The 12207-nt window shown below is 34.6% G+C and overlaps 1 protein-coding gene across 1 annotated transcript; it reads left to right on the plus strand.

Moving 5' to 3' along the window:
* The first annotated feature begins 4390 nt into the window (after positions 1-4390).
* LOC108377260 (dual specificity protein phosphatase 10-like) lies at positions 4391-9227 on the plus strand. The gene is made up of 2 exons (XM_017633521.1): positions 4391-4579; positions 8505-9227. The coding sequence occupies exons 1-2, from the start codon at positions 4516-4518 to the stop codon at positions 8735-8737; spliced, it is 297 nt and encodes a 98-aa protein (XP_017489010.1). The 5' UTR covers positions 4391-4515; the 3' UTR covers positions 8738-9227.
* Positions 9228-12207: the final 2980 nt, after the last annotated feature.

Below are 12207 nucleotides of genomic sequence, written 5' to 3' on the forward strand. Positions count from 1 at the left end.
GAAAAAAAAAAAAAATAGTTCCTAAAAATATTATTTTCTAAAAAGTTATCTCAGCTGATAGCAGAGTTTAAAATGCTGTCTTCAGCTCTCAAGAAAAACGAAAAATTCATAAAAATGACTTACTAAAAATCGAAAAGTAGATAATCTCCTTCTATCAAAATTTCTTAAGTCGGTATGCAGCTATCAAAAAACAAAACGCGCTGATAAATAGTGCTTCAAGAAAACTTAACAGCAAAGTACTTTTTCTAGCAACAGAAATAATGAAAATTTTTCTTATAATTTTTCTTGAGCAATGCAGCTTTAAAAAGTCTATTTAAAAATATTTAAACATCTTATCAGCAAATCAATCAAAATATTGAGATTTTAGGAGATATTCTCAAAACGGGCCAGCTCTCGTAAATCTTAATATTTTTCCAAAACCTTTTGGCCGAAGCCTTACACTAAATACAATCAATGTAGAAATCGCGGTGGAAAAAACTCCCACTTATTTTAGTGAGGCACCCTAATGTGCATATGTAAATGTAATTTTAATGAGCTCCGCTTCGAGCATTTGGCGCTTATTTTGTATTATTATTGGCAAATAAATAAATGACTACGCGGTATAGAGGAATACTCATTCGGGTTCGCCTATGGGGCACCGATTATCTCTTATTGCTGGCGCTGGCGCTGACACTAGGGCTGACGCTGACGCTGCTAATGCGCGTCACTTATGCCCTCGGTGACACGACCGATAAGCGAATGTTTTTAATAGATAAATAAATGAAAATATAATTGTTGTATTTGTGTAGACATATGTGTATTTATATGTATGTATACATACACATAAGTTTAAGTCTTCATATTAGAGTTCGAAAGCAAAAATGTATAACATTTAAGTATTTAAAAGACTTAATTACTTATTTTTTTCTGTCGTTTAAGTTGTCTACCTTTACATATATTTATTTATCAGTTTTACCGCTTTCTGCCTTCAGTTGCTGTAATGGCATTCCATATTGAACTTAATCAAAAGAGACTTCCACATTTCATCCGATAACAGTGCTTTGCACAGTTTCGGCGCAAGAGAATATACGCCTAGTGGGTGATTATACTTTCCAATATATGTGTATGTTTGCACATTAGACCATACAAGAAAAAAAATCGACGGCCTTTTATTACATTTTTCGTCATATCTCCGACATTTGACGGATCTCAAAGTATGATATATCGATGTTTTCGCGTCGAGGAGAGACTTTTTTCGTTCCAATGTTCATTGACCTCAAATACCCTGTTCCAGAACTTACCCTGCAGATCTCAGTTTTTACCAACCTAATGTTCTGCCCTAATGTCAGTAAATTAACACGCACTAAAAATCATTTAACTGTTGCTAAGGTGGTATTTCGATTATTTCAGTGGAATTATTTGAATAAAAAAAAATATTGCCGAAATGATATTTGTACTCTTACATACATATATAGGTGTCGCGCAAAAATTTAAAAAGACGACGCATGGTTTGGCGAAAAAAAATTTTCGAAGTTGCCTTACACCCCTAAATGTACGGCGAACATTTTTTTTGTTTGCTTGTAAGCTTGAATGGTCTAATGTAAATATATACCTATGTAAATATATAATCATTCACGTATCGTATATTATAATACATACATATGTCAGCCCTAAATTTATATACTTTCGGTACCTATATCCCATAATTTTATTCATGGTATTAGCGCCACTTGCTTGACTGAATCGATTATCAGTTAAACTTTACCCACTAAAATTATTTTTTTTGCGTCAGTTTTTCGTCTACATTTATTACCCTTAATAAACTTGCATGTGTCATTTACACTCCTTTATTTCAGTTATTGTGAAATTAATTGTGGTAAATCTGCATCATCTAAAGCGACATACATACATATGTACATACTTGTTGCTAGCTTCTACTTACATTACTCAGCAGGATCAGCTGGTGACGTGTCACCCATCGTTCTTACTTGCATATATATGTATGTATAATGATCATATAGTTATTATTGACTGTTATTAGTCACTTAATTACTAGGATGTGCTGGCTTTTGTGCGTATATATTACTATTTTTGCATACTCGAAAGTCACCAAAGCGACATTCCCTAAACATTTGCAATCTATCGCTGAATCAGCGAAACCGTGGGTTGGTCTGAAAAGACCTTTCAGAAGGTTAACATCGTAGCTTACTAATACCGTGCTATACTTAGAAGAAAATTAGTCACAAATAGGACAGAAAATGTTTCAATAATTACTAATATAGATATAGTTATGACTCAAAAAGATCATGAATACTGTAACGTGGCAGGTCTCATTCATGACCTCATTACAATTTATGGCAAAAAAGTTAAAAAAAATAAATAAATACAATGATGTACTTATAAACCAAATCAGGTGGAGTGAAAGGTGCTTGGGATATCCTAGACTTTGGAAGATCTGCCAGCAGACTTCAGGCACTGACAGCAGACTTTTGCACTGAATTTCAAGCAGATTATCGTAAAGAGTTCATTCAAATTTAGACAGGATTACCTAAAAATTAAAAAGAAAAGCAAAAAACCAAATGTTCTGAAGATATTTTTTTAGTATCTCGCACTTGGTTTTTCTTAATTAAAGTTTTACTTCCAAGAATTGCTGTGTAGCTTCAAAAAAAAAAAATACAAAAAATAAGCAGGGCAAAATATAAATATTTATTTATGTACTATGTACATTAGCGTGGGCCGTAAATCTGCTTTTTTAGAATTTTTATTGGTAATAGCAAAAACATGCTTCATTATGCTCTAAAAAATATCTGTGTGAAATGAGAAAATTTTTGGTCAATAACCAAGGCTCGCCCAAGTCCATCAAATTTCAAGTACCAAAAAAATCCATATACCAAATTATATAGAACTAATACCTTAAAAGATTATTGCAAATTATTAAAAAAAAAAATGAAATAATCAATTAATTTATTAATTTTTATTTTTTGGGCATATTGAGCTGTCATGGACTTGGGCGAGCCTAGGTCATTGACCAGAAAATTCCAAATTTCACACAGATTTTTTTTTAAAGCATAATGAACCATATTTTTGGTATTACCGATCAAAATTCTAAAAAATCGGATTTTCGGCGATGTAGCTTGGTCACCAAGATGCTGTGAGTCAACGCCTTTGAATTTCTTATTGTGAGGCTATGCAAAAAACGTGATTATGCGAACAGCCCCACAACTTTTGAGCAATTCAAGGACCACAGACGTCAAGTTATAGCCCATTTATTGCACGAACTGTGTCAAAAAGTCATCAAAAATTACTTCGAAAATATTATGTCCTGCCAACGCTCCCATGGAGGTTATTTGTATGTATTTTGTCGTATATAATAACAAATTCATGCTTTATTATCAAATCAAAAAACAATGAAACCTAAATATTGAGCGTAATTTTTTTTAATCTTTTCCATATTGAAAATGTATAACCCGGTGTATCAAACATTTTCTTCAATGTTAGTAATGCATTTTTTTGCTCATGTACATACATATGTATGTATGTAAAATCTTAAAAATGTTAATTAGATTCATTGTGCATTGTGCAAGTCAAGAAACCTTATGCCTTCACATTTTGCCACAACCTTCTTCTTCTTGCCTCCCACCTTACAAACTTCATGAGCCTCTGCTATATACCAGTAATCTACATATGTACATATATGTATATTCACCATTTAGCAACTTAATTATAGTCTCGCATGCCAACACAAACGAAATCAAAACTTAGCAGTCAAAACAAAATTGCTGACGGTCGCCATAGTAATCCTTGGCCATAAAAGGGGCATAAACAAACAAACAAAAATGAATGCCAACATTCCATCATGCCACAAAAGGAGAGAAGAAACAAGGCATAAAGAAAATACTTGATAACCCAATTAGAAGCGCTATGACTGCAAGGAAAATCAATATTTGTTGCAGAACCCAAGAAGAAAGTTTATGGAAAAATTTGCTAGCTGTAGGTACAGGGAATGTACAAGCAACAACTACAGTTTGTAGTCGAAATAAAGGCTTATGGAAATACATACATATGTATGTAGTTTGGTTGCCCAGAGCGCGTAAAAATAAAATAAATACTAAATACAGGAGAAGGCGCGAAATAATGAACTATGTATTTCTTGGAGGCAAGTAATGATTAAGGCGGTAAACGCGCGCAAACTCAAGCATTAGCAACAGCAACAGTAATAAAAAAAAGCTTCTACTGTGTACATACTTATAACAGACAGTATAAGAACTAATTGTTAGAGTATACAACATGCAAATACATACATACATCATAAATACATAGCCAGATATATATGTATACATTTATATACTCAGAAATATATGTACATGTTTATGCTTCTTTGAATCCACAACACTTTTAAAAAAACTACATACTTATTACAAGTGAGCAACATGAATTTTTCGGGCCCAGAAGAACTATACAAATATCAAGAAGACTACGCCAAACGATGATACGCCGCCACCCATAAGCAGCATTTCCCCAAACTGTACGAAAAATATGTATACACAAACAATCAGACAGACATCCACATTTGCACCTTACGGCATACATAGACGTATGAGTGAGTACACATCGTCTGCTAGTCACTACTATAAGGCCTTCCTGAATACGAGTAAGGCACGGTGCAGATTAGAGCGATACGATATGCGATACCATATGTGTTGTGATAGCAAACCGTGCCGCTCGGCCGATACGCAAGCGATATTACATACATATGTCGGCGCAGTGTAGCTGTCGTGCAAGTGTGCACATTTTTCATCGCTTTCTACCAATTCCCGCATACTCAGCATGTCGATGTCGCTTTCATATCGTATCGCGTATCGTATCGCTCGAATGTGCACCAAGCCTAACACTGCACTCATCAGCCTAAAATTTAAGCCTCAATTGTTGCGTGCAAGTAGACTGCTTTTGCTATTAATTTTTGTATGTATGTAAGTGGAGTGGCGTTTTGTTGTTGCTTGTGGTAAATATGTAACTGCTGCTTCAATTGAAAGCACTTAATAAACATTTACAACAAATTTTCATACAGTATATTTATATATATGTATATGTGTATATAACTTTAGTTTATGTACAAAATGCTAGCTGCAGCAATCCAAAAGGGTGGGGGCAGGGCAAAATAGTACTGAAAAAGGTGTACGTATGAAGTTCAATGAGATGTATGAACAAATGTACATATGTATGTATTACGATTGAAGCGATTAAAACGCACGCACATGTAGTAGCTGTGGCTGTGTGGTAGTTGTTTTTTTTTATAGTGGTTGTAATTTTCAGCACTGTAGTAGCTTTTGTTTCGCTTATTTTATTCACAGTGCGGTCGATCGCATCGGTTTGCATGACTCATGCGAACCGCGTGTAATATTTATTGCGTTTCTTTGAAATAAAAAAAAAACACACAAAATGTACATACATAGATAAGTGTGTACATGTGAAGAAACATAAAGCATATTATAACAACAGTAATTACAACAAGCCAGCCACGTTCTTGTAAAATTGTTTGTACGCAAATACGCGTCAGATTTCAGTTGCTGCGGTTTTACATACATATGTATATATGTACATATGTTTGTGGTAAGCATATGACTCTTTTGCTATAGTTATTACTTACTTTGCTTTTCTACGCTTTTTTCTTTTCCGCTTTCTAGTTCGGAGGCAGCAGCCAAACAAGCCCCCAAAATGTTTAGCGCAGTCGTACGTACATTTGCTAGAAGGTTTCGAACAAAAAACTCCATGTAGAATTTCGACCGAAAAATCTCCAAACAGCCTTTTCCACTTGAAAAATAAAATTAAAAACAAAATAATCAAAATTTTTGAAAATTGCTCGTTTACCGATTTTTTGTATGGGGATCATTATTTTTGAACGCCGTTAGGCTATTGCTGATAGCTTGCGTTACGTTGCTCAGGTGGTTTGTGGAATTGCCGCGTCTTGAAAACAGGGATGATTAACTCTTTTCTAACAAGGTGGAACAGCTATTTTCGTTGCTCAAGCGTGAGTAGGTATTCATAAGTAGTAGTCCAATCCAAAGTGAATGGCATTTCATCTAATCACAACTTTTTCTTTTAGGTACATAGATTTGAAGTTTTATCTTTTCGGTAAAAAAAATTCTTTGTAGAATATTTCAATCCTTTTACTGTAATTTTTTTAATACAAGTATTCGTACGCCGCTACCTAAAACACCAGAAAATGCAATGGGGGGAGCCGAAAAAATCTGCTAGCTTATCGAAAAGTGTGTGTTTGAAAGTGAAAGCACGATGAACGGCGAGTTTAGTTTTATGTACCTCATTAATTTCGTTCGTTTCAACACTCGCTGAGTTTTAGTAAATTGAAGGCGGTGATTATGTCACTCTGGGACTTGTGATTCAGGATTTTTATACCATTTCCAACTGACTATCGACTGGGACTATCGACAGGAAATGTGGTACCTAGTCATTGCCATCTATACCGAGGGTTTAAAGATGGACAAAGGAGTTGACGTGGGTGTCTATGTAGAAGGATTGCAGATAAGGCAATCAGGCCTGCTCGCAACCTCCTTCATTGGTCATAAAATAGGCTACTTGTTTTGTACAAAGTGGCAAGTTTCTGTCAGAGCTCCAAGGCTCGTAAATGCCTTTCGCTGCTGGGCTTTCGATGTAGCTATATCGCAGTGAAGGAAATAGCCTATAGGACGGCAGCCTCTGTGATAGACAGCCTCCGATTTGTTAGCACTGACGAAATTTTACTAACATAAATACATACAACAGCCATAAAAAATGGCCTATGACTCGTCATCTCAAGGCCTTTATGGCTGAGGCCTAACAAAACAGTACTGAGCACTTACAAATTTGTTTTTTGTATTTATTTAATTGTTTACAACTCAAAAAATCTCACCTTGTGCAAATATATTTTTTGCCAGTTGATGACACACTATTCAACTCCTGAAATTTCTGAAAAGTTCTACATATGTATGTACATACATAAATGTATATTTTTTCCTTGCACATAAAACTCAACTCGAGGGCGAAAGAGACGTCAGCAAACATGCATTAACGAAATAATAGCAATAACAAGAAAAAAAAGGCAATAAAAACCTCGACATATTCACAAATCTTGACAAACGATCGCACACATTTGTGCTAAATTGAATTTACAAAAATTTCCTTTTTTTCTCGTATAAAAGTGAACAACATTGGCGGTTGAATATACTACATATTTAGTACTATGTGTGTATGTACATATGTATGTACACGCACGTTTTATACGATCAACAAAAAGGCATCAGAGGGCTTGAATGTGGTCAGTTTTCTAGCTGAAGCGTTAGACATATACAATAATTTACAGCAGTGATGAAAACTTATTTATAAAAATGAAGTACCCGTATTAAGTATTTTTTTTTTTTCCTATACTGCTTGTATGCTGCAAATAAACAGAAATAAAAGTAAGAATAAGCACAGCTGATCGTTGCTGTATTTCAGCTCTTAAGGTCCGATAAAAAATATTTAGAGCGTAAAAATGTAATTGAGGGCAAACAAACATACCCATAGATGTGTTATTTATGTACATACATACGTACTTGATATGTATATTTGGATCAAAGTAAATTTGATTGTAAATTCATTTGTACGTGGGCGGAGCGGTTTAAGTATTACGAACGGATGAGCGCATAATAATTGTATCAATAAGTCTTATTAGTTCAGCAGCGCTAAATTGGGCGCGTGCGGCGTAAACCACATTCGCTCGCTTATTTTTATATAACGTAGTTCATGATATGTATGTATGTGTGTACAAATGAATAATACCTCTTTGCATAGTTTTCAGTAATAAGATCATTCATCAACAAGCTATTTTTTACAGATAATTAATTTTTTTTTTCGAATAAATTTTTATTGAATGAGTTACTCAATTGCGTCGCAGTAATTTCCTTTTGCTGTTATATACAATTAAGAAGTTTTCAGAGATTTATCATATGGGTATTTTAATACATTATAAGTAATTTTATATTCTCTATATTCATCAGTTATACTTAACGCTCGTATCTTTTTCGAACAAAAAAAAAACTATATTTCTGCGAAAAAATTTTGTTTCGCAGTATCTCCATTAAAAAAACACAAATTTTGTTACAGTCCAGTTATTTTTTTAAACAGTTCTTCAATAAAATAAAGTATTTCTTGGTAGCATGTGAACCGGTTTTATAACCCGCAACAAAATGATACGGTGAAAAGCCATGTAAATCCAAATTTCTAGCTTTCGAGTTGTAAGATTATAAATTAAATTTCCAGGAGAAAGCCGATACTTTGCATACTTTCTAAATATGTACATTCGAAAATATATTAATTAACTATAATTATATATTCATTAGTTATCCTTTTTGGAATTCAAATATATATCGAGCATTAGTCATATTTACTAAATAAATATTTTTATGTATTACTACTTTGAGTTGTGACTCTCTCCTGTATTTGAGAACATTTACGCACTTATTGCATAATTTTTTTTTCTTTCTTTACAGATATAGAAACTCATCCCGCGTCACCAGTTTTTCCCCATTTACTATTAGGCAATGGCAAAGATGCCAGCGATCCGAGTAGTGTCGGCGCCAATGCTGTTTTGAATGTTACCTGCCAAGCACCCAGCTCAGGACCAACGCCGGGACTTAAATATAAACAAATACCTGCCAGTGATACACCACATCAAAATATAAAACAATATTTTCAGGAAGCCTACGATTTTATTGGTGAGTAATTAGTAATGATATAAAAAAAAAACAAAATGAGTGAATACAAATCGCGGACTGGTTTGCCTCCAGTCCAGGTTCAGTCCAGGTGCGCAAAGTTTGTGACAATATCATTGATTTTCTCTGCATAATTGTGCCTACATCTGCATAAATAGCTGTATCAGCCAGAAGCAAATCATATCCTGTGGGAGAAGCTTTCAAAAGCTCTGTAGATTTTATATGAACGCGCACAGAGTAAAAGCTCTCTCTGAGCATCACTGATTTGGACGCATACCTAGTGAAAGCTCTCTCTGACGCTCAATAATGTATGTATAGTACTTATGTATATCACCTTGCGTCCAAAATATATCTAGCACCGAGGAAAAAAACTAAAATCTCAGAGCTGCTTTTGGTTATAGCGAAATCCATAGCTCAATAAATACTTACGGTAATGGTAATGGCGTTAGGCGTATGACACCAATAATCGTTCGAAAAAAATTGTACATACGATAATTTCGCGTAAAGGGGTCAATAATTTCATTGAAAAAATCTTTTTAATAGAGTTTAATGAAATTTTTTAATTGCAATAAAAACTAGATAAACATATGTGTGTACAATGTACATACATACATACATACTTTTAAATTCAAAATTTATGTTTTTATTTGTAAATGAAAGAAATTAAACTAAAACTTTTTTTAACAAACTTAAATTAATTTTGTTAGTTGAATAAACAAACTTACAAAATTATTTTTGTTGAAAATAAAACTTAAAATAAGTGCATTATTCAGTCAGGTATACATATACATACATATATATTTTATTTTTTATTTAAACAATTCGTTTGACTTAAAAAAGTTTTGTTACATAAAAAGAAATGTAAAAGGTTAATGTATATACGTACATATGTATGTTAGTTAAAATTTAATTTTAATTAACAATTTAAACATTCAAAATTTTTAATAATAAAATTACGCAAGTTTAAAGGTTTTTAATTGATAACATGAAATTGATTTCATATACTGATTCAAAGCATATGAAAACTCTAGGTTGCTAAAGTAAGTAAAAATGTTAACAAAAGTTTTAGATACATATTTGTTATAAATTTGTATGAAAGGCAGCAAAAATTTCAAATTTTGTAAAAAAGTTGTACCTAATTATAAAATAACTCTTTCATATGGTCACTTAAGAACCTAGAAAAATATTATTTCATCATAATCAAAAAAAAAAAAATATATATATATATCGTAAAAAAATTCAATTTTTAAAATGTAGCTCGCTCGTCTGCTGCTTTAGTAAATCGTCGTACATACATACATATGAGTTTATATGCAACCACAAATGTAGAGGCATGATTATTCATACATGCTCTTGAGCGACTCTGATCCTTCTTGCTATACACAAATCGTGTAAATCCAATTCATTAAGTTTAACATACTTTTTAATGCTTTTATTTAAAAAATAATTTTCCACAGCTTTAAGCAAATTTATCAATTTCCACATGTCGTTGACACTTGCGAAGCCTTGTCCGCTTGTCTAGTGTAGCCCCCGCGTGCCTACACACGCGGGATTAAAACAAAAAAAAAAAGAAGACAATATTCCCATATTGCTGACTCGCATGTATTTTCTTTTCGTATGTGCTATTTTTTGTAGCTAAATTTAAATACCCATATTGTTTGTTGTTCTTGGGCCACAGTTGACGTCAATTGCTAGCTTTTCTTTCTTTTTAATTTTTCCAACAAAGCGGATTCGCGGAAATTTTTGCTTTTTAGCCGTTACACGTTCATACAGTTATTATTTAATTACTTACTTTCACGCAAGTGGAAGAGGAAAAAATATATATTTTTACAATAGCCGTATATGTACATATGTATGTATATTCTTCCGTTGCTTACTAAGTGTGCAACGGCTGAATGCGTCTTCCGCCACCTTCCACAGTGCACGATTTTCGCTTGCCTTTGCATTGCATTTAGCGCTCTGGCCTTTTCGCCCAACATTCAAAAGTCGTCAGCAGTTCGTCAAAACGACGAAGCCTTCAATTTTATTTAATTAGCAACATTTGCATTGAGCTAGCAAAAGTTATAGCAGCTCTTTATTTTTATTGTTATTGTTATTGTTTCATGTGTTTATTGTCATTTTGTCATTCCCACAACAAACAACAATAAAAGCTACTGTCTACAATTTGAATGACCATCCAACCATGCAACCAATAAAATGGGAGCCTCTGCGCATCGCGTTAGCCGCCGCCTGTCGTAAGCATTGTTGCCATCGCTGCACTCAGTCGGGTTTATGCCATTCGCCACAGACAGTATGGCTCCTAGTGACACCAACATAAGCACAGAGTTACATTGGTGGCTGTATGTATGTATGTACATATGAACATATACTTGTAAATTTGCCATCCGGTCGACCCTCCAGGCTGCATCAGGCGCACTTGCCATTGCATATTCATACATACTACATACAGGCTAGCAATCCGTCCCAAAGCGACGAAATGGCTGCGAAAGGTTAGTAAAATGACTGTATGTTTTGCCTGTTCGGCTGGATTGGTGTCTGCAACACGAAACGACGGCAGGTGGCTACAAGAAACGCGCGCTGGCAGTTGCTAAAAAGTGACTCAAAACGTCCTTACGCGTGTATTACTTCATCACGGCGGCAGACGGCGCACACACTGCTGTTGACTTATATACATACATACATAGAGCGATAGTTTTTTGAAAACTTTTGCTGGTATCTTATTTTTATTGCAGCTTTATACTTTAGGGGCTGTTGCGCGTTTTCCCTCCTTTTCCTTACAACATTTTCCTGCTGCTGACTGAGTGCAGTCTGATATTTCTACGTGTCCATACATATGTATGTACGTACCCACTTAAGCATTTCCTCTGTCTGCAACACTTCTTAGTCGCCCTTTCACGAGTTGGAGTTTTCAACTTCCTTTTCACATTCATCAATCGCATACCTTCTGTTGCGATGACGCATCGACGCATGAAAGCGTAGCCCATCAGGCATCCCCTTAGCTGTTCAATCAACGATAACCACAAACGTCCTTCCTGCGTACAAACGAATTCACTTTGGTGACCAACTTTTTTCCGTTCACCTTGCCTCCCCCACTATTGCCCCTCTTTCACAAGCAATGCTTTCCACATCCATTCACGCTTGCCCCTTACACCTTGTGGTGGGAGCAGCATACCCATTTCCTATTTGGTATTTGTTTACACACAATGATTAGTCATCTTCGGTCTGGCACGCTCACTCACTCGCTCACACACTTTTTTTTCGCTCTCACGCAGCGAAATCAACCAGAGGGGTTGTTGCCTTTCTTCTGCTTTGCCGCTATGTTTGCTTTACAAGTTTGTTTCAATTTGTGTTTCCCCTGTTTGTTTGTTATTGCTGTACATGTAATTGTTGTTTTGTTCGCCACCATAAGATTCATCGTCTTACGTCACGTACACACTTTTGTCCTCGCCGACAATTGCGTTGGAGAGGTTTCCATGGGCAT

Source organism: Rhagoletis zephyria, unplaced genomic scaffold (assembly GCF_001687245.7).
Source record: "Rhagoletis zephyria isolate East Lansing unplaced genomic scaffold, Rhagoletis_zephyria_1.1 Rzeph_scaffold_11773, whole genome shotgun sequence".
In the NCBI taxonomy this organism is placed as follows: Eukaryota; Metazoa; Arthropoda; class Insecta; order Diptera; family Tephritidae; genus Rhagoletis; species Rhagoletis zephyria.